General features: G+C 38.1%; 1 protein-coding gene across 1 annotated transcript in view; it reads right to left on the bottom strand.

Moving 5' to 3' along the window:
- otud7a (OTU deubiquitinase 7A) overlaps window positions 1–24,399 on the bottom strand; it is a 56,691-nt gene that overhangs the window by 14,693 nt on the left and 17,599 nt on the right. Inside the window, exons 2-8 of the mRNA XM_030136563.1 lie at window positions 16,054–16,180; window positions 12,940–13,093; window positions 8,851–9,036; window positions 8,539–8,757; window positions 2,755–2,856; window positions 2,131–2,258; window positions 1,146–1,258 (exon numbers count right to left, since the gene is read on the bottom strand). Of these exons, the coding sequence (XP_029992423.1) occupies window positions 1,146–1,258; window positions 2,131–2,258; window positions 2,755–2,856; window positions 8,539–8,757; window positions 8,851–9,036; window positions 12,940–13,024 (833 nt within the window). The 5' untranslated portion in view covers window positions 13,025–13,093; window positions 16,054–16,180. The remainder of the gene's footprint in view (window positions 1–1,145; window positions 1,259–2,130; window positions 2,259–2,754; window positions 2,857–8,538; window positions 8,758–8,850; window positions 9,037–12,939; window positions 13,094–16,053; window positions 16,181–24,399) is intronic.

The following is a 24,399-nucleotide window of genomic DNA, read 5'->3' as shown; positions in this document are numbered from 1 at the left end:
CAGGGAACAAGAGGATGTGCAACAATTAAGTTGTCAGCCAGACAAACAGCCACGCTGCCAAATTCACTCTAATAAAGAGCCTCTTAATATATGAATCCCACTCATCCTATTTAGGGGCTCATCTCACACTAGGACCATCAAACATCTCTAACCCGATTACTGCATTGCAGTCAAACTCAATGAAAGGTCAGACTAAATGAGGAAATTATGCTCTTTCAAGGGAAATTCGCAGCGACACAAGAAAAGTCAATACCAAAGGAAGACACAATACATATATTAATGATGAGTAATGTGTAGATGTAGTGTTGACGTTGCTGTCAAGGAAAAATACCTTTATTATAAGGTTTTACATAGTTCAGAACTCAGGAAAATCTAAGAAAACTTGTAAAGAGACCATGCTATGAGACAAACCCCTATAACCCACTTCCTTTCAGCTCAATAGGTGACATTTGATTCTCAAATGAGTGTTTTTTTCAGTCATCATGAGTGTCTTTCTTTCTTCACCAGATCAGAGAGTGCACCTGATGCTCATACGAGAAGAATGTATGTTTATTTCAGTGAAAATGGAAACATAAAAACCACAAGGTCTCTTTGTGTAGGAGGAGGAAACCAGAGTTAGTTTCCAATCTGCCTCTGTAGCCTGAGATAAACCCACCCATACAATAGTTTATGCAACTGTGTGTGTGCGTGTGTGTGTTTGTGAGTGCTTTCACATCACCTGCTGCAGCTAAAAGTAACCCACAGCTCAGGGGAGGACATAAATACAGGAGGCAGCCAGTAGATGGCGCAGTATCACAACTAAGCCTTGGCAATCTTATTCAATCAAATATTACTAAAGAGCATCAGTTGAATAGGGAACGTGAGGTTTCCCTGACAAATCCATCTTAATGAGAAGGTCACTTGTTTTAATTGTGGGCCTCCAGCTGTGTTTCAATGCACAAAGCATTAAAAACACAGCAGGAGAGTTGTAATGTGTGATGAGCGCTTCACAACTCGTTACTGCTGCTGCGTCTCCAGGTTTGTGTGATTACAGAACAAGCACTGCTGGATACAAGTAAAAGTAGTGTGTGTTGAGTCTTGCCAGTGCAGTATGTGAACACTTGGGCTTTCCTGTGATGAATGTGTTTGTTCGTCAACCGGCTTACCCTCCGCTGGTGTTGCCGTTTTTGCTCAGGTGTGTGCGAGGCTCACTGGAGGCCAACTTCAACAACTCGTTCCACTCTCTCTCCCACTCCTCCTCAGTGTACACCAGCCCTGACTGTACACACAATGGATATTTTGGTGAGAAAGACCTATTACACCACATAAGAACAGCGAGTACATTTTCTGTGGTGTCCATTTTAGTACTGTAAATTCTTTCCATTTTACTTATTTTCTCTATTACAATTAACCCTCATACTGTATATAACGGTCATTTTCTCTGCATTGTTGTGTATAATTCTATTTAATTTTCTACTCTTTCTAGTTTAGAGCATAGGTGTTGGTGTGTTTAGGCAGAAAGATTGTGCTGTGACCGAGTGAGTGATGTTCCGAAAATAAAACTCCCTGGACAGCCACTGTTGTATTTATTTCTTGCAATCAATAAAAAGACATTTGAAAGGACGTGCAAATACACAATACAAAAATGTTGTTTTGTGCCTTATTTCCTGGGGCTTTCTGCATATGAGGGCTTTTTTGTTGTATTTTTGCAAAAGCTTGTTGGCTTGTCAAAGATGGCGTACAGAAAAATTTGGATAATGAGAGAATGATGTATGACATGCAACAAAGGTCCCTGGCCGGTCTCTAACTGTGCACTTATGGCATGTATTTTAAATGGCTGTGCCACCAGGGCGCCCCCAGCATTTTTAAAACATGAGCATCTGGACTACTTCTTTGCCTGAGCTATCTTTGGTGACACAATTTTTTCTAATAGACTAGCAAATACTTTAATCCTTGAACATCAAGAGTTAGGAGAGAAAGTGCAGAGGATTTGACACTATTAGCGCCGTTGCTACTAATGCACACTTCATATCATAGCATTTGGGTCCAAATGTGCCCGGCAAGAAAGGTAAAAGCAGTGCATATTAATGGAGGCCATTAGATTAAAAAGGATGCGATGTATTCATAGGGTGTGAGAGATGTGCTCCCGACCTCCTTGTTTTGCTGGGTTTGCTGCCACCTCCACCTCCTCTTCAGAGCATCTCTCTCTGCTCCACTCTTCATCATGGTGTACAGGGATTTCCTCAGCATCAGGTCTCTGTCATGGAAGCCCCACATCCCTGATGAATGCAGATACACACAGTTGTTACCTTCTAACAGCATTGATTTGGATGCAACAGTGTTGACAAATAAGCCTGAAATGATGGAAACTCTTAAAACTGCATGTCTAAAAATGTGTTCATCAAAGGGCTTTATTTGGCCAACTGTCACTTCAGATTACATTAGCTGGAATGGCAGCTCCTCTGCTGCTCTAGCCATCTCCTTCAGCACAGACCTGAATATATCATTCCAAAAACCCTGCAGCTAACAGTCGCCTGCAATGTATAGGTCAGTTATCTCCCTCCTTCCCCTTGTTTCTTTTCTCACTTCTTCTTTCTCACTACCTCCTCTGAATGCAGCAGCTGTGACGCAGCACACGCTGTTACTGTCACAGCTGTGACAGGGAAACGCACAGTTATTTCTCCCCAAGCTTGCAGTCTAAAGCTGTACCGATGGATTCATGATGCATATTATGATCGTCATACATATCAAGTATGGTGTATATCTGTAGCTAACCTAAAGAGGCAGCATGCAGAAGGCAGTTCCCATCCCCTGTGGTGGCAAGAGGAAGCAGCTTCTTACAGCTGGTGCACATGGTGGACCACCAGTTCAGACGACCTGCAGACCAGAATACACACAAAAAATGGAGGTATCATACAGTTACCAGGACTAGGCTTCTGAAGCAGGTAAAATTAAGTGTAAAGACTTTTAATTACACTTTAAAGACCTACAACAACTTCCCTGGCATTGGAAAATCTCTGGAGAGGATAACATTAACTCATTAAAGAATAATTTAAGGTAAGAAAGGAAAGACGACAGAAGAACATTCAAAGACAGACCAAATGAGGCAGCAAGAGTTAAGATGAAGTCAATCAAAGCAAATAAACAGAATGACTAAAAGTAGGTTTATTACGACCAGGCTCTACAAGGCATTACTCCCAGAAAGTAAGTCCAGGAAAAAGATTATAAGAGCTCATCATAAGTGGACGCAGATGACGCAGCTCGGCTTATCTGGGTATGGTGTGATTTCTCTGAATAAATTTACATAGTTTGTGTCATTGATGGAGCTCATTTCATATTCCTGCTTTATTCTTTAGGGCATCAGATTTGGAAGAATGCTCTCCTTTCTGGATTGTTCCAGATTTCTATGCTAGAGATGTGACTAAGTATATTTTTGTGTGTGCACAGGTAACAGAACCCCACTGAACATAAACTGTACGTCCACTTCATGTAATTTAATGCGTATCAGTCTCATAATCCAGCCCAATGAAAACAACACAACAGAGAACAATTAGCCAATATGTGAAATTAGCTTCAATGGCTGAACTTTGAAGCCATATGCTGGAGCCCATCCTCACATGCAAAGCGGTCTTCCCAAAAAAAGAAAAAAAACTCCTCAGTGTGACTTTTACAGTATCTCCAGTTTCTGCTTCATCACCGCCCTGCCTGCGTCCCTGAGGGAGAGAGGACTGCTTCACAACCCTGAGCATTGAACAGTGCTTTACTGCAGACAACCTCACTGCTCTGAGCCCACAGTGATCTGGGTGCATCATTTATTTAACAACAGTAAACACACAAGAGGCTCTGAATGATTTACCTAGCACTGCAGATGTGCATAGATTGCAGATGTTTTTGCAAATGCAGAGGTTTTGCATTTGATTTTTAAATATCCAAATATATTTTCAATACAGATAAACTGTTAATTGATTCATATGTGTTGCAAAAGGACTTGAAAGCTGCGATTTAACCACCAGACGCAGACCACATAAAAAACAGAATATACAACAAATGGCTGCTGGATTTTACTCGTCTTTATTTCCTAATTACAGCGATGCAAGTTAAAAGGAGTCCGACCCTTTAAAGGGAGCTGTGGTTTAATCACTGTTTATGATGCATCTAATTTACAATTTATGACGGTGGTTTTGACAATACAAAGACTTTAATAGCTGTAAATCCTTCACTAATGAGCGCAGATTAGATTCCAACACTTGTTTGGCTAGTGGTAGACTTGTGTTCGTAAGACTTAAAGGAAAACATCTCTGTCATTTGTGAATTGAAGAAATGAGGACGTTATAGTTTAATATGAACATGTAAGATTTGTGCATGCTCGTGTGTTTATATTAAGTTTGTGCTGGAGTGTGTTACTGATTTAGTTAAATCCAATCTCAGATAGTGGAGAGGTACTGAAGAACCTGAGAGTGAATTTAACCCTTTAACAACAGCAATCTCTCCAGCACTGCATTTTGCACTTTACAGCATTCAAATTACTTTAACTCCTGAACCGTTTATGTTATCCACAAAATTTGAATTGCAATGGAACGCTGAGATCCTGAGATTTCTGACACTATATAACACTTTACAGAGGCAATGTGAGAATCCATTCCAAGTAGAAAGGAAGTGTTTCAGAGACTTCCACACAGAGGCTAAAAAATGCCTGGAAATAACAAAAAATATGAAGCCATAATATGGATACTAGGGCTGCACGATATTGGAAAAAATTAACACTGTGATTTTTTTTTAACCCTACAATATATATTGCAATATGAACAAATACTGAGGAGGATAAAATAGCTGTGTGGTGCCAACAGAAATGGCCGAACAAATTAGTTGTGTTTCCTCTTGTTGTGGCAACAGATGTAAGGCACTATCGACACAGAACACGTGTTTCAATATTGTCCAATCGTTGTAGCCGAAATAATTCCAGATAACTGACGTTGCCTTCCTCTTTTACACAAAGTCTTTGTTTATGGTGATTTTCTTTTGTTCGTTGCTCATTTTTCAGCGTTGTTACCAGTGACTCACTCCAAACTGATTACGAACGATTGTGATTGGTGGACTGCTACGCATAGTGTGTGTCACATACCCTTGAAATTAGATGAGAACACAATGAGTTAATTTGCCTCCTACATCGCAGGACCTGCGATGTGACTATTGTGCACATGTACATCGCAATGACGATGCTCAAACAATATATTGTGCAGCTCTAATGGATACTGAATGTTCAAGACAAAAAAGCATGTTTGAGCGGATGCAAAATAATTGAAGGTTTATATCTGCATCTCAAAGAATTTCATTATCGACATTTACAGTTGTTTTTGATAACAAATATACTAAAAATAGGACCAATGGCCCTGTAGCTTACTGGCCAAATTAAAAGCTTTGGCAAATGTATCCAGATGCCATTTATTATCACCCAGTTATGTGTATTTATTATATTACAGAAATAGCCCATGTTTTGGTCATATTCCAATCAGATCTGTAAAAAATTCAAATTCCAACTTGATATCATTGATACTTACTGATTTATTGGATCAATCCACTTCCTATGTGTTATAATGGGAAAATTTTTCAAAGTCGCACCAAGTCCAGAATCAGATCTGGATCAAAATAATTTCACTAACTTTTGTTGACATCATCATAAAGAAGCTGTATACCAAGTTTGAAGTCAATCAGAACTGTAGTTTGGGAGAAAAAGACGATTGAAATGTTTTCCCCATAAGAGCCCATGTTAAATTTTCCGTAAGTTCCCGGATCCAGAAGAAGATCCTGGTCAGCATGTGGACATTATGTTTTGGTCATCTCCCCATCAGGGCTGAACTGTAGAAATTTACACCAGATATCATTTATATTTACTGAGATATTGCATCGATCCACTTCCTATCTGTTAAAATGGGGAAATTTTTCGAAGTTGCACCAGATCCAGAATCAGATCCGGATCCAAATAATTTCACTAACTTTTGTTGACATCATCATAAAGAAGCTGTATACCAAGTTTGAAGTCAATCTGAATTGTAGTTTCGGAGAAGACGACGATTGAAATTTTTATAACTGACGACAGACGATGACAATGCATGATGACAATAGCTTATGGCCTGTCGGCTGGTAAGCCAAAAACCTTAAGACTGTTTTTTTTTATTTTTATTTTTTACTAAAACACATTGTTTTAAGCATTTATTATTTATAATAATGATAATTAATGGCCACATATTGAAAGTTAAGTTCTTCCTGAAAACAAAGGTGGCAAAAAAATAAATTTTCTGACACTTTTATTGCAAAGAAAAAAACATGAAGACACATAAGCAGCCTTTTGTAATGGAAATCTTAAAAGGGTTCAGATGAACTGATTCCGCTACATAGAAGTATACAAGATGTGATCATAGATGTACACACCGGAGATCAGTAGCTTAGAAATAGAGTAAATTAACATCTATAAATGAGCACAAAACAGACTCCAGCAAAAACACGAGCACTCGCTACATATTAAATCTTTAATAACCTAAAGTAGTCCAATAAATAAGTGCAAATAAGTAAATAAAAACAGTCCAAGTAGTGGCATGGTAAAGTCTCATAGTCTTGGTGGAGTGTTCCCAAATATTGAACAGAATTAGGTGATAAAGTCTTTATGAAGTCTGCAGTCTCTGTGTGGGAAGGTCTGCAGAAGGATTTAAAACTTCACTAACTAGTTTCTCTCTGTTAGTTCAAAGCTTCAGCTGGGAGATGAATCCTTTGGGATCCTGGATGCTTTGAATTAGTTGTTGTCATCCTGCTTCCAGATGCTGCTGCTACTCCGTCTCCCTCTTACTTTCACTCAAAGTCTCATCATCTACATTTCTGTCTGCATTACAGACTCTCACAGGCTTTACTCTCTGCTGCTGCTTTGACATTCTCTACTCATTGTAATCTGAATAAAGAAAACAGTGAAATGCATAAGATAATGTTACATACATCACATTATTACTATTGTATTATTTTACTCTCGTTATAGAGTGGACTGTAGTCTCACATATCTCCTGTGAACTGTGAGTACAGTGTCAGGGCTGTAGATAGTTCTGGATCTACCGACTATTTTAATGAAAAAGGGGCAGAAAATACCTGAGTTTTTGGCTAGTTCCTGAGCAGCACTGAGTGCAGGATGCTATGACAGTGCATTTGCAGAATAGTGTCGAAAGAGAAGTGGATTTGGTGGAACATGCACGTGAAGAAGTGCTTCATGGTAGTAAACTGACTAAATCCATACAAAACTAAATGCTGCATAAAAAAAAGTGTCTTTCTCAAAACTTTTCAGGGTGTAGTTAAAGCTCGGAGGTTGTTGTTCTTTCATTCAGTGACAGAAACTTTCACAACATAACGCACTGATAATGAAAGCAGACAGAATGAAAAATCTTGCCACCACTGTCAAAACACAATGGAAATATTCACTCTTATTCCAGAGGAGCCAGACTAATGCTCAAGGTTATAATCGTTTTAGATTTTTCATCATAGCTTAGTTTTATTTAGTTTTGACTTTTTTTTGCTAATTCAGTTACTTTTAATTAGTTTTTAGAGCAGATTTGCTACTTTTTCTTAGTTTTTGGTTTTTTTCTAAATGCTTAGTTTTAGTTTAGTTGTAGTATTAGTTTGAGTTTTTTCACATCTTTTATCTTCCTCGCTGTCGTATTCAAAGAAATCGCATACAAGGCTCTGCTGCTTTCTCCCAACTTTAATCTTGCCAGGTGGAGTGGGGACGAGAAGATGACTCTAAATGACAAGTGACGAAAAGTGGCGGACCGTGAAGTGCCGTATGGTGCCGCCAGCTAAAATCGAGCGAAATAAATCGATTTCATATCAATCCAACATTGACAAAGATGAAAATGAAGGGAATTTTATCCATAATTTTTAGACGTTTTAGTTAGTTTTATAAGCACACAATACAGTTTGAGTTAATAATTTTTTCTATTAATTATAGTAATTATTTATTTCAGTTAATGAAAATGTTTTTTCAATTCTAGTTTTCGTCATTTCGTTAGTTTTCATTAAGGATAATAACCTTGCTAACGCCATGTTCACACTGCAGGTCTTAATGCTCAATTCAGATTTTTTTTTTTTTTTTTGCACAGTTGTTCTCATTATATTTTAAATGCAATGCCATCAGACTCGTGTGAACAGTCTATGGTTCTGAAGTGACTCCCATGTGCAGAAGAAGCCGTGACATCACACGCAGCACCTGCATTTACGGAATTATGGATCTTGTTGTGTCCCACATCCTCCAGAGCAGAGTTGTGATGTCTATCGCATTCAGTGATGTAAAATTCAGCTGAAATGCAACATGACCGAAGTGGCATTGCAACCCTCACATGCGTATCTGATTTAGGACCACATATGAAAGTGACCTGGGTCTGATTTGAAAAAAAAAAAATCCCATTTTTGCTGTTCAGACTGTCATAAAAAAATCAGATATGGGTCACATATGGGAAAAAAAGTCCGATTTTGGCCCCTTTTACCTGCAGTGTGGACGTAGCGTACGTGACCTGTGCTACTCACCAGCTTGCTCCAGAGCCATCATGGTGGACTGCTCTATCAGGTCCCTCTCTATGAAGCTCCTGAAGTCCTCGCTGTACACACTGAGGTCTGGCAGCTGGAATGTGTAGATGGGCATCTCAAGAGGGAACTGCTCGCTGGTACACTCACTAGCCACCTGTAGCCGCGCCAGGGAGACGATAGCAGAACTGGCGTGGGATATCCCACGGGACAGACGCTTCTCTGGAGGGTGGAAGGAGGGGGAATCGAACAGATGACGCAAATGGGAAATAAGTGTGATTTTTGAGGTCGATGGTGTGAAGCTGAGCCTGTTACCTTGTGCATTGTCCTCCTGCTTTTGCGCGCACGGCCTGTCGATCTTGCTGACATGGGTGGGTGTGTCACGTGTCTCTGGCTGCTTGTAGTAGCGGCCCTCATTGAAGACCTGTGGCAGGTTGGCAGTGTGGACCTGCCTGAGCTCCTCATAATCATTTAGAGCAGCACTGAGGTCCCAGTTTTTACCTGCAGCAAACAAACAACGGTTATGAATATCCAAATAAATCAACGTGTGATAATTGTGAAGAGTGATGCGGCTCTAGAATTCACTCTCCCATATTAATTCCCACCATCAAAACACTGTTTTCCTGATGCAACAAGTTACTATTTACCACAGTTTACAGTAAACAGGGTTATCTCATTGCATGAGTAACTCAAAAATGCTAAAGACAGCAAAATGTAAAGTGGAAAATGAGGGTGAAATGCTGAAAAAAACTGTTGGGCATGATGCAGATAAGACAGACTTGCTTGGTAATAATAATAATAATACTAATGATACCACTACTACTACTACTGCTACTACTACTACTACTACTTGTACTACTACTACTATTACTTTTAGAAAACAGAACAGTGGTAACAGTCTTGGAAACATGAATTTTTCCATACATTTGTTTCCATTGTCAACACTTTTCCAGACCTGGGAATTTATAAAATCAGATTCCACACTTTTCGATGCTTCCCATACTTGCATAGGAACCCTGATGACACTTTACAAAGCAGTTTTACAACATATAGAAAGTGTTCTGCATATAAGATGTGAATATAATTGTCTGAACATACACACACACAATGTATGCAAAAATACACACACGCACATATACACACACACACACACACACACACATATAGATACAAAAGCTATAATGTAATGTAACCTGTTCACCACATTAGCAGCTGTCTAATTTTAACTGTTAAAATAATCTAGAATTATTTGTCTGTGATATTTTTTTTTTAAATCAGTAAAATTATAAAATATTGTGTTTTTTTTTTTTTTATTTGATTATCACCCACATTATTCAACGTTCCTCTCTGTTTCACTATGTTGTATATTATAAACAGCTGTGGTTCTCATATTAACAAGGCCAACTGTAATAGTACAGATACAGTAGATCACAAGGCTTGAGAAAATCATCTGATGTCAAGAATAACTAGAGGCTGAGTTTGGGTGGAGCTACTCAAATGAAGACTGTGAGGGGAGACAGATACTGAGTGACAGCAATATCCTGATGTGCAGCAGGGACGCATACAGGGACACACACTGGAAAAATGTACACACTATGAATACACACACACAGACACAGTTGTCTCCTGTGGGTGATGTGTCTCTAACACAAATTCCCTCCAGGTTTAAGAAACACAAGTCAAGCTTCAGTCTTATTATATCTCTGCCTGCTGTCTGACAATGCCACAGGAACAATGTGCAAAACAGTTGACAAAAATCACACATAAATGCCTTTGACTGCAAATGTTTAGAGGGCTGAGTGACTGCAACCTGAGAATGCTTGAGCCAAGGTCCATTAACGGACTCGCTGTGTAAGAGACTTGGAGGAAGTTACCTCTTTCCTACACACTTCCAGACACGATGATTCTCGGCAGCGCAAACATGAAACCTGGCGCTGCTAATCACTGTCTCGGAGGCCGATCAATGCAAAACGGATTCTACCGCATGGGTCTCAGTAGCCTGGGCTGGTCAGATACAGGAATGCAACAATTCAAGGACTAGCATTGCATCCACTGTGCATAATGTATGATCTTTAAACGGTGCTCTGCAGCCTTTAATTGCTGTAGCATTGAAAGTATTTGTAATGGCTGTCGTCTGCAAAAGGAACACTGATAAATCCAGCTGCAGTCTGAACATACATTATGCACATTCATTTGAAACACAGAGCTTAACTCCTTTTTTCTCATTACAGGATATTTTTCATAGAGTAGAGTTCATGAACTGGCATTAACTTAAAATCTTACTGATTCATTTAATTACACAAAAATACTGAACATATTCATTTTCAAGATCAGCCACTGAGGTTGAAGCACGTGTAACGGTGGAATAAATCAGCCTCTAGGGGGAAGCACCACATGTGAAGCTGTCAGATTTGTCCATCTGTGTGTCTGTCACTTCACTCCATCCTGACTCAGACCACAGGGTCACGCAGCAGCTGATGGAGGCAGGTCTGGAAAGCCCAACCAACACAAGCTATCAAGCATAATAAATCAACAGGACAGCCAGGTTTGTGTCTTTTATAATGTTTGTTAATTTCACAAGTATGTCCCTGTGGCACAATGCCAAGGCAGAATCACAAAAAAAAGACTGAGGGAGAGGCAGACACCCAACAATTTAATTCTTGTATCAGACTAGACGTGTGTCTGCATTATATAAATGCAGACACAAAAAAGATTTCAGGTTGCACACATAGTGCAATTTTCATCTACTAATGGAAGTCTGATTGGTGTGGTGCATGTTTTTATTCTTGTAAAGCAGACACAAATGTATGTGCATGTAGAGTTAAGCATTTCTATACTGCAGTCTGATCAGCTTTTGAAAATACCACTTTAAACGAGTGATCTTTTGCTTTTTTTAAATGGAATTATTCACTTTAAAACATTTCCCTGTGGTCTACATAAACTGTAAATGCTATGCTTGGGTCTGAATTCTTCACTAATTCAACTCCACAGGTCCATCTTAAACCCTATTTCTGAGTAATGACACCAGAAAGGTCGTTTTGAGCACCGGCCCTTGAAATGCAAATGAGCCACTTCATGCCCCGCCCCCTCCAGGTTGTTGACTGTGCTGCTCTGTCCTGTTCAACCAGCAGCTGAACATTTTAGGTAATCAGCTCAAAGTTTGGGTATATTTTCAGTTTTTACTACAACCGCTGCTGCTGACAAACAATTATGGTGTACTCAGAGAAATGTTCCTTGGAAGTCTTGACCTTATATGTGCAAATGTTGTAACAAAACTAGTTATAGACATAACAAATTAAGCAGGAATTAAAGCGGGTTGTAGAAATCCACTCGATTTTTGCCAAAAATGAATATAAAGATAGCTTTGCAGCACCTGGAGGGTTCAAATTCAAACTTTTTGAACTATTAGGGTCCAAATACACAAATAAATGTACCAAAGACTAATAAAAGTGGGCTTAGCAAAATATGACCCCTTTAAAGTGGAATTGGAGTTGCCAAAAAATGATCAATGTCTCTGGACCTATGTTTAAAAAAAAAAAAGAGAACAAAACCATAAACACAGTTATACTATCTCTAGCTTCCATCAACCATCTTTCTGTTGCCGTGTGCACTTTTGCTCTCCTGTGTTTTCCTGGCACTATATGTACGTTATACAAGTGCCAGTAGCACTCCGCTCCTCAATGAGTTCCAATGAATGGGCACAAAGCTCTCCCTGGGGAGTGCACTCGTAAAACCTTCACACTGGCCTCTAAATCAGCAAGCTGGCTCACTGGAGCAGTCTACTCTACTCTTTACTCGTCTCCTCTCCTCCTGTCTTTCCCTTTCCCTAATTTCCTCTCCTCTAGTGTTATTCCCTCTGCAACCACAGCACCAGCTGATCAAAACACTACATAATAGACTGGCTGATAGTCTGCAGGTCAGTGCTAGGCCTGACCACAATGATGCAATTTTAGTTGACAAGTAATAGTCACACAAGTAACTGCAATTAATGATTTCATAATTTTTATGTTCATTTTATTTTATAGAATGGTATAAGCTTAAAAAGAGCAATTTCCTGAACACTGGAACACAAAAACTTCATTTCTATTCCCACTTAATTAAGGTTTTGTATATGAAAGGGCACATTGGACACAAAAAAATATACAAAGACATAACTGACAATGACAGACACAAAACAAAGTGCCTGTAAATGACATCTGTAAGATTTCCAAAGAAATCTCAAATGGTGTAATATTAGAAGCACAATGTTTTTTCAAGTGTAATCCAGTTTTTGTCTAAAGGTGAATGGAGATAATTGTCCCAAATATGTGACAATAATTGTGGGTGGCTTAAACAAATGTGCTACTGTGATAATATGATTATGTAATAATTGCGACCGGCCTGGTCAGTACTCTGTCTCCTTACCTTCCAGCAGGTCTCTTGCCAGACCCGGTTCTGCCCCTGTGGACCGAACAAAGTCTGACAGGACCGCGTCCATGTCCAGAGTCATGTGATCATGTGTGTGCGCTGCCCAAGGTGCAGCGGTCGCCTTGGTGGACGCCAGCCTTCACGTTCTCATCTAAGAAACAGTAGGAAAAAAAGACGAAAAAACATGAACACACTCTTTTAAAGTAATCCTTTTTCATCTGTACTGAACTAAAATCCTCACTTTGACACTTGAAACCCTCTGATTCGAGTCCCGGCCAGTAGTTTCAGCCTGCTTGTACCGATGTGTAATGCTTCATACAGCTCATAGTGCTCAGAAAAGCTCTCCACTCCCAGTGCTCCTCCCAGCTCTTGCAAACAGTCATAACAGAATATCCAGCCGCCACAGATGTAATATCAACAACGCAGTCAGAGGTCATGTCCAGGACACACCTGCCTATCTCCAAAGCTGCTGGCCCACTGCCCATCATCATAATAACACCATCCCACTTCCTGCCACCGGTGTCAACCAGGGTTTTTTGGGTACGATCCAGGATCTTAAACATTAGATCTCTGAACTGGATGAGTAGGAAAGATGCTGGGTGAGTGTTTATAAAGCTGGGAGAATCAGTGTGATGCTATGTAGTGTGAGTTTAGCTGGTGAGTGTATTTACATCATGCATAAATACTGTAGCACTGGGGCACTAATGATCAACAAGAGTTGCCTTGTTAGGTCATAAACAACACTTAAGATGCACACGCATTCACTCCCTCAGCCCATGGAATGAATGAGTCCATGCATAGCTTTCATTCCACTTGAGGTTGTGTGGGTGATAGAGGAGTGGACCTCAGAGCATTGTCAGTGAAGAAACAAACACCCACAGGTTTACAGCTCCGACACCAGACCTCTGTGTGCAGGCCAAAGGTCTGAGGGCGACTGAGCTGGATGACTTCGACCTAAAACCAGCCAGAACAGCGCTGGAAATCAACAGATATCCAGCCCACGCCTGTGAGCAGCAAGAAGGAAAGCGGCTCTAACCCTCAGTGTGCCACATTACATGAGTGTCCATCATGTTTTGGCTCAGTGTTGTGAACGGACTGACACCCTGCTCTGGAAATAGAACTGACGCACAACAAATGCTGTTATTTCCTGCGTCTAATGCTTTCAATCACAGGTTTGAAAAGTCCTATCACTCATCTCTGTCATCGAATAGAACCAACTAAGAACTAATGACAGAATAAAGACGGCTAAACACTGTCATATTGCTGGCATTAGAGGGAAAATATCTTTGTGGAAGACCGAGCAACTTTAGTTTTTATGCATTATTAATGAGTCAAAGCTGCACTTAAGCTGTAGTTTAGCTGACCTAGTTACTGTCAGCCATTTGCATTGTGTTGCATGTGTATTATTGTACTAAAAGGGAGTCTGCGAAGGTGAACAACAGGAAATAAAGAGTGGTCAGCTCCAACCAGGGTTAGCAAGAGATAATACAGATTATAGGTATTGCATAATTTATCATGATCAAAGGATTAAAATGTGATAAATCTACCCTTCCAGATCCCTAAGTAGTCGTGTACCACCTCTAAAATAGACAGCAGATACATGTTTGTGGTAACAACGAAAGACAAACTCACTTATTATAATTCCAGAACACAAGTTATGTGAATTTCAAGAGGCTTAAAGGTCAGTCTGTGAAGTTGTGATCCTCCATAAACACCAAAAAAGCACTGTTTGTGTGCATCTGTAGGAGAAGACACTGAACTTAGCACAAAACAACAAGCTCCCAATTAACTTAGAATCACAATATTGCTTCACAGGACAAAATAACCTGAGTCTACTGCTGTCATGACCTCAACTTTCCCATAAGACCAGTCATTTTCAGAGCCTATTTCCTGTGGGAGGTAATTATGACTCAGAAACACCCTGATGCATGTTCTCTGTTTTTTCTGACGTAAAAACCTTGTGGGCCAGAGGAACCTGGGACTGTCCGGTCTTGTATTAATCATAATATATTAAAAAAAAAGTGCCTATGTGTCATACATCCTCTATGTGGCTGAAAATATAACTCAACTCAAAAACTACTACTTTTTTTTTTTTTTTTTTTTTTTTTTACTATTGCCTACTTCCTACTAATCCAAACCTATAAATATTTATCAGGAGCATATAGTTTACTCCAGGAATGTCAAACTCATTTTAGTTCAGGGGCCATATACACCCAATTTGACCTCATGTAGGCCAGACTGGTAAAATAATAGTCTAATAACTTAGAAATAATGACAACTCTAAATTTTTCTTTTTGTTTTAGTACAAAAAAGATTTACATTTACAAACTATCCTTAAACAAAAAATGTGAATAACCTGAACTTCCAATTGCAATTTTAACCATATTATGCCTCATCTTATCATTTACACATACGCATTACAACTTACAGATGACAGTGGATCTACAAATACACAAAACATTTAGTAACAGGTGTTTGGAACAGAAAAAAAAAAAAGAATTTAACTTTGTGATCAATACAACTTGATTGTCAATGTCTTTGCAGGTTCATCCTCATCCTCTGTACATATTATAATATAAATCCACTGTAAACATATACATAAACATATATTTTTAATAGACCACATCCCGGTACACATCCAATCACTGTATGAAACTCTAATTTGCACTCTGTACATATTATAAATCCACTGTAAATCTCAACCCATTGTTGTCCTTGTCTCTTGCTTGTTGATCTTAGGTCTATATTTAAGTGTGTTTGGGTTTATATTGAAATTGTACGTCGTGAGCAAAGAAAAACAAAGCCAAATTCCTTGTACATGTTCACACACTTGGCTAATAAAACTGATTCTGATTGGGATTCTGATCCTGGGGGCTGGAAGGAACACTTTGGAGATATGTTTGACACCTGTGGTTTAATTGAAAGTGGCAAAATATTCTCCCAAAAGAAGCACAAACATAGTCGTTTTTTAATAACATTATTTAAAACAGGAGCAAAAAGTTGACCATGAAATGAACGAGAATTAACTTTATCGCATAAAAACATTGGTGCATCTGTAAACCTCATCCTTAAAATGTAACTGTTGATTCTTCTGTTAAATATCCGACATACTTTCTGTATTTTCGCTGAGGGTTGGTGAGCCATCTGATGACCGCGGGACTGTCAGGACCAGACGCAACTCTAGTCCATGGCTTCAGAGGCAGCAGAGCGAAGAAAGACACTGGGGATGCAGAGAGCCCTGAAACACAAAAATATGCAACGTCATCGTCTGGAAACAGGAAGTCAGGAGTGCTGATTCTCATTGGCTGAGCTCAGTTCAAAGCTTCTGTAAAATACACAATTAAAAACTGTGAATGCATTAAATAATAATGAGAAGAATCTTTACACATCTTTACATACTGAAATTGATCCTCTGCATTTAACACACACGCCACACACGCTGCAGATTGAGGGTGATCAGGTGCCTGGGGAGCAAATGGAAGGTTAAGTGCCTTGCTCAAGGGCACATCAGCCAGCAATTTCTCTGCTGGAATCAAACCGGTAACCCAAAATTCTCCTGCCCCTGTTATGTTACTAGTAAGAAATGTTAATACAGTATCACATGACTTTCTTACGTGCCATTTAGACACAACTTCATTCACTATCTGTTCATCAAACTGACAAAGCTGTAGTTTAAGAGTTTGTAGAGTTTTCTTAACGCATTTTTGTTTCTAAAATACACATTTGAAATTAAATCACTGTAGTGCTTCTAGACAAGGTTTGCTTTTCTCCTGTAATATGTGTAACTACACCTGTCAGCTGCAGAAACACCTCATTAAAGCAGTTTTATTTCTTTGAAAACGAAGCTCAAAAACATGACTTTAAAGAGTTCAAACAGCTTCAAACACAGGTGATACCAGCACCTATGTTGAGCACATTTTTTTTTTTTTTTACACCCCCCCATTCCAGATGTATTTTCCTTTTCATTTTTACTCGCTATGAAGCAGGTGTGTGATGCCACCACCATCGTGCTGAACACGCCGCTAGCCTCACACCTTCTGCATTTACGTAATGAAACGCTAACGTGCTGATGCTGGTAAATGCACAGAAGGTCAGGGAAGGATTCGTAATGACGCAGCAGACACAGATGTGATTATGAGTGTGGACACAAACGTACATGGAACAATGAGAACAGTGAACAGAGGTATTAGATCACACCAGCTGATCACTTCCTCCGCTCTTTCAACAGAACACTGGCAAATGCTGAGGAGTAAGTGTTGAAGTCGTCTCAAGTCGGACAGAAATATTCTTCTGTGTCATGCATAATTCACACAAACTGTAAGCCTGGTTTATTTTCTGAGTGTTGTCTATTTACACAAGAATTTTGACCACAGTGTGACATTTCCTATGAAGTGCACTTCAAATAACAGCTAAAATCAGTTCTAATTATATAAAGTTGGACTCATAAATTGAATGTTGCTATCACAACCCTTACTGATACTGGTGATCAGTACAGATTGACCAGTCAATGTCAATAGTGGCTGTTTAATATTTGGGTTCTGACCTGGAAATACTGACCGTGAAGGAAAATAACAGCTTTTTGTGGTAAGTTTGATCATCAGTTCATCACTAATTGGTCAGTTACAAAGATGACACACATGTTTAGGCCAAACGTTTTCCAGTATCTAGTAGGGATGGGATGTTTAATGCATTTATGAAGTCAAGAGAATTCACTGTAAGTCAATCATTCGTGAGGTCATTGTAAACATGCGTCCTCTGTTCAAACTAAAATAATAATATGCTGTGGCCCATAAAGTTGAAATAAAATATGGTTTATTATTATTATTATTCTCTTCTCATGAAATGATTGTGACGATGTGATTTGTCAGTGTGGTCAAAGGTGATAACTGATGTAAAGAAATAGGAATAAAAAGAGGAATGTGCCTACTACAATTATTACTACTACTACTACTACTACTACTACTACTACTACTAATAATAATAATAATAATAATAATAATAATAATAATAATAATATTAATAATAATATTAATAAACACAATTATATAATTTTTTCAGATTTTCCACAACATACAATAGGTAGTCCTCAAGCAGAAACAGTACCATAGTCATTAATTCCCCATTTCTATGAAGGGAAACATAAATCTCCTCTTACCCCAGCCCACATACAAATTAGTCAGTTCTATAAACAGGAAACTACGATCACCATTTTGACTAACCAACTCCGCTAATCGATTATTCATGCAAATCCATAGTAGAAGTCGACCAGTATGGGTTTTTCTAAGGCCAATGCGGATGCTGATGCCGATTTTTTTTTTTTTTTTTAATTTTGTCAGCCAATGGCCGATATCTACAGCTGATTTTTGAGGCCAATATTTTAGGCCGATTTTTTTTTTAAGCACATTGACTGTAAAATACAATTGAAACCCTCAGATAATTAAGATTTTTATGCAACAATAGAAATGAAATTATTAATACACGTACAAATAGTACTGTTTTAGCATTTATTGAACTTCCATTGCTGCCCACACAGGTGCCTGAACAAATATCTTTTAACATTTTTACTACTGATCAAATAATGGCTTTAAAAAAAAATTACGGCCTATGGCTGATATTGAAAAAAATCACTATATCAGCCTGATCCAGCCGATTTATCAGCCTACCTCTAATCCATAGTGTCTAATGAAGTAAAATGTTAACATGTTTTCAGTACCAATATGTTTTAAGGGAGCAACAAGGACGGTATTGGCCAATTTATCGGCTTTTCTGGCTTCAGTTGTTATTACACAGGCCTCTAAAAATCCACTATTTTGTACTATAAGTAATAACTGAGAATGCAAACCAAAATTTTGGTCTATTTGCAGTAAAAATGAAAAAGTTACTGTCAAATTTTCCAACTTCTGTGAAATATGCTTAATCTGACAAGTCACTGGAAGTACATTTCACTGCATGTCTAAAATATTTCATTGGATATCAGATGGAAAAACAATACTGATAATTACACAAATGTGAATATGTGACCTGACAATCAGTTTATTCCTAATCACATACTACAGTTACAGGGTTAAACTGGGCTGTAATACATTTATGTGAAGCATTTGTATTCAGGAGAGCTGGGGACACTGAAGTGCAAGCATTTTCCTCTATCTGACCTCCAGTAAAAGTAAGACTTCCTGTGCTGAAAAATAATTAAGCTGAACTTTCATAGCAGAAGATTACATTTTTAAATGAATATGCACCACTGACTGCATGGCATTTTGTCCATGGGATCCAATATATTACTAAAAGACCTTTGGACACATGGACAGGACACTGGAATTAATGCTCTTCTAACTAACTACAGTCAACCTCATATATTAACATAAACTCTGCTTACTGTACTATAACAACTGCACTGTACACTTCTATGCAACTATAAAATAAAATAAAATAAAATAAAATATTAAATTATTCTAGAACTACAATACAAAGTGGCGATCATCAACTATTTTGATAATTGTTTAATCACCTTGAGTAATATTTTAACACATAAAAATCAAAATTTTGAGTGCTGTTTCTGGTTTCTTGTGACACTGAAGATGTTTCAGAACATCTTTTCATTCCTCTGAGAACGCTGACTAGAGATCAACCAATGTGGATTTTTACAAGTTGATATAATAAACATAGAACAGACCAGACAGAAGGTAGATGTGGGTGACTTTGTCATATGATCTACTTTTCACATGGATCATAAAGATAAATAATTGTGTTGTCAAAACTTCTCTATACTGCTATGATTCATTTATGTTTCATTTCAGTGTAATTATAGTATTTTACAGAGAGTGTTGCATAAACCACTGGATCACTACTAGGCTTATGAGTTTATTTTAGTTTTATTTCAGTCAGTTTATAGAGTTACTTTAGTGTCTGTCTGCACTAAAGTGTTCGGTTAAAGTCCATGTTAACATGCACAGTTTTTCTGTAATGTGTTGTTTTTCTGCTGCTGAACAAATAATAAAGAATTGCCGTAAATCTGTGGGTCCGGCTCCTGAATCAGCAAGTGCTGAGTTTGATCTACACAGATATTTTACAGTTACAGTTAGTGTGAAAATGTTTTCCATTTATTGTAAAAGTCCATTGGTACAAATTAGGTCATTACAATCTGTAGAATTAATGAAAACACTCCAGATGTGTGTGCAGGAAAATATTACACAATTATTTTAATAATGTTGGTCTAAAGCAATGTTTTTAAAACTGTGAGGCGGGCCCCCTATGGGAGGCATGAAGGTTTGCCAGGGGGGTCATGGGAGTTTTTTTTCTTCTTCAGGTGAGAACATGTAGGAGGTGGAGCCAATGTTTTAGCATTGGAGGACCCTGGACTCATTTTAAGGACGTACAACAAACAAATCTACAGCCATGGTGATCTGTCACAAAGAGTTTAGGTTTGGAGAATGGACAAGGATTTGACTGGAAAAGAAAAATGTGCAATGTTTCTGTTTTTGCACCATTTGTACAGTTTGCACTTTAATGTTCTAAGATCTGCAATGTAAACGGGCTCATTGCAGCCACTGATATTGTTATAATGTTCATCTTCGTTACCAAAATTTGTTTGTTCTAAAAAACAGGAACTTTATTGTCATAGTTGTAAGATAATTGCCCATTTCCTATTTTCATTTGGAAAAATACTGTCTCATGGAGCAGTCTGGTTGAGATTATTTGTATTATTCAAGCAAAAATCTAAGTTATTTTTCATTTACACAACAAATGATTCAAGGAAAAGCAAAAAAGTATTGTTGGAATACGGATGTTTCTTTCAATAAAAGTTATAATTGCACCACTGTTACAATGTTGTTGGGGTTGAGGGGGGTCTGCAGATTTTTCATCCTCCAAAGGGGGGCTTGACAGAAAAAGATTGAGAACCACTGGTCTAAAGTGATCAAAAAATGCAGAGTTTCTCGTAAGATAATATCAACAAAAAGCCATGACATGCAGCATAAGCCTTCAAAAACTACACAAAACAACAGGAAAATGTATAATTCAGTTGTAACTTGCCTACATTTTAAAGGAGGTGAAAAAATTCTTATTCAGATTGTGGATTATGTTTCTACCTCAAAAGTCAGTCACGTGATCTTTTAGTCAGATCGCCCAGCTCTATGGAAAATATTCAGTCAATATTAACCCCAAATAGCCCCAAAAAATGTCAATGAAAATTAAACGTCTAAAATGAACTTTTAGTTCTGGACTGCTGAACTGAGTGTCTCAGTCAAAGTAATATACACCTGAATAAATAAATCTGAATCCCTGAATATCAAACACAAAACAACTAATCTGTAAATGTGGACCTGAACAACTGAAACTAACCAGAGCAAGTTTTTAAGCTATTACTTTCCCTTAATGTCATAATTTCCTATTTAAAATTATAACATTTGCTATCAGCTGTTATCTTCTTCTGCCAATAATTATTTATTGGTTTATTTAAGTCAATTAAAAGAGGCAATCGACAATCAAAATAATCAGTTGTAGCCTTAAATGATTCACCCACTCACTACAAACTGTGTGTTTCCACCCCTGCTGACTCGTCCTACTGTTATATTTAGGTGTGAGATGAACAAACCACTCACTGCCGGCTGTACCTCTGATCTAATGGTCCCCCCACAAGAACAGTAAAGCTTTGACCGCAGAGGCAAATGTGTGGCTCTGCAAAAGCTGCTGCTGCTGCTGTACTTTCACTCAATCTTCCTTTAAAGCTGTTGTAGGAGGACTCACAATATGGCAAACAAACATTTCCAACGGTCCAGTGACCTGTAAGCGTTCTGCCTGTAGTCTCTATTTACAGGGGCTCCGCTGAAGGCATTAAAAAAAACACACAGACGTCAACTTTAGATCATCTACCTGCACAAATGCTGATGAACTGGCCTCCTGTACATGACAGATCCCTCCAGATAGGGCATTCAGAATCAGATATGGTTTCAATACTACGACTTAATTCTGTAACGGCTAACAATTTTGTGAGAAAAGTGTTTTATTCATTTATAACTCTGCTGAATACCAAACTGTGACAGTATATACTTATGTATATTTACACTAAATGCACTATTGTCATCAAATAAAGCACTATTTCTTTTATTTATACCCGCAATATTATTCTGTCTACTGTTTAGTGTTACGCTATTTGTAGTTTTGCAAAAATTCTTATTTTTTATTATATTGTTTTAACATATATATGGGTGCTTCTATGAAACTGGGTGCATTTTGGTGCGTGGCACTTTGTCAGCTTTGACCTCAGACAAATGCAAAAAAAAAGTTATACTCTTGCTCTGAAACATCCCAAAATTAATGATTTTTTTTTTTTTCAAATAAAATACTGGGGCCAAAAATAGGTCCAAAATTAGGACAGGAAAAGCCACCTAGGTGTCAGTGCATTTTATCTGCAAAACATGGCTTGAAATGGTCTTATACACCACTATAAATAAAGACACTGTTAAATTTGAGGATCCTAGTGGTTTTTCTAATCCAGACATGTGGGTTTTTCATGAATCGGCATTCTCATTCCAGGTTTCGAGTGTAACCCATCGTGTCCACTCACGTTACATGCGGAACCTGCCCACGTAAACACAAATAAATCGCAACTGATTTTGCAACAGCAGTCATTTTTGTGAAACACTCTTCCTTTGCATAGTTAGTACAATTCCCAAAATGTACCTGTGAGAGAATAAAAAGATATTCAAAACAATAGTAGAATGTAATTTTCATGTCCTTTTTACTGTGTTACATGCAGATGTTTATATAAAAATTATATAAAATGTGTTTTATCTGAAAAATAGTTTCTCTTTTATGTCCGTAAATATTTATTTTTAAAATGGACCCTAAGCGCTTCCAAACTTAATTCATAACATTAGTCTACCTTTGGTTTGAATTTTTAGCCCCCATGTCCTGTATTTACAGACCAGTTTCATAGAAGCACCCATATGTATCTAAACCACATGACAGCTAAGGTTAAGCCGGAGTCAGATTCCTGGTTTGTGTGCATAAACTTGGTCAATAAAGCTGATTCTGATAATAATAAAATAATAAAACATGGACATAACAAACACAAAAATACTGGTAAAAAAAAAGACTAAAATAGCCTCTAATCTAAATATGTTCACAAAAACAGTAATCTTACGTGTGTGTATTTGTATCTAAGTACCTTTTGTAAACTTGAAGTGAAATACAGCTAACAGGCAAGGCTGTTTATAAGTCAACCTCTGAAGTAATTCAGTGTAAAACTACCCTACAGTGTGCATGTTCATATCATACAGCATCTCACCTCCTGCCACTTCCTGAACTTTTGCAACTTTTAACCCACCGACAGACCAAAACGTCTGATATAAGTGTGAAAAGACTTACTGTTCACAAGTCGACCGCACCTCAAAACGTATAACCTAGTCTTTCTGAAGAGCTCACGACGCTTTAAAACAACAACTGATGGTTCACCAGAGGCGACAATATGCTTTCAATAAATTCCACTGTTACATGCAAATACGCTACAGGCTGTTTTTCCGTGGTGTACATTTATATGCATGGCCATTTTACAGTAATAGGATGAGTTATAGCTGAGATAATTGTCTCCATAGTGAGCTGCGATCGCCCACATGCAAGGCAGATACACAGCAGGTGGGAGGTGAACATACTGTACGATGAACACTTATTCTCCACTCTTTGCACTGCGTCTCCTCCAGAACGGGAAAAACGGTCGGGCAGTAAATCCCATACATGTTCGGCGAGGCCACTGGCAGCTGATGCATGTACACATATTCTCCAATAAAAGCTTTAATTGTGACTCCCTGGTGAATAAGATTGTTCTGTTTTATTTGAGTGCATGATGTGGCCTGTAAGCTTTAACCATAAAACCCTGTTAGGAAGCATCTATCCTCTACATGCTGTCAGCCTTTATTAATTCAGGTTCATTGCCTTCCAGAGTCTTATAATTTATGTTTTTGTTCCCATTTTCTGCCTTCCCCGCTTTGAATATGGCATCTGATTTCCTTGCATAGATTAGAGCATGTATCGGCCTTTACAGGAACACTGTTCTGTTCTGTCAAGTTGTGGAAATTATGATTTCTGCCTCTGACGGAAACTTGCCTCTATGACTGTTGCATGTATGGAGGTTTATAAGCAGGTCTTTTTTTTTTTTTTTAAGTGCTGTTTGGTAGAACTACAGCAACTATTTTATTGCTCAATCAACTATTAAATTAATCAGCACCTATATACATAGATTTTTATTCAGTTTGAGTAATATTTCAGAGTTTCTAGTGCAGAGGTGTAATTGGGATCTTAAATATCAGCCTTAAGTGAGCTGAAAAACCCCATAACTGAAGGTAAAATAAAGTAAAATCAATATGACACAAGACAACACTATATCAAAAGGTTGCTTTTTCTGTTGCTTATTTTATTCAATTCTTGTTTAAATTTCAGAAATTAAATTCATTTTATCTG

This window comes from Sphaeramia orbicularis, chromosome 6 (genome assembly GCF_902148855.1).
Source record: "Sphaeramia orbicularis chromosome 6, fSphaOr1.1, whole genome shotgun sequence".
Lineage (NCBI taxonomy): Eukaryota > Metazoa > Chordata > Actinopteri > Kurtiformes > Apogonidae > Sphaeramia > Sphaeramia orbicularis.
The sequence above is the reverse complement of the archived record's forward strand: the minus strand, read 5'-3'. Positions and strand labels throughout refer to the sequence as shown.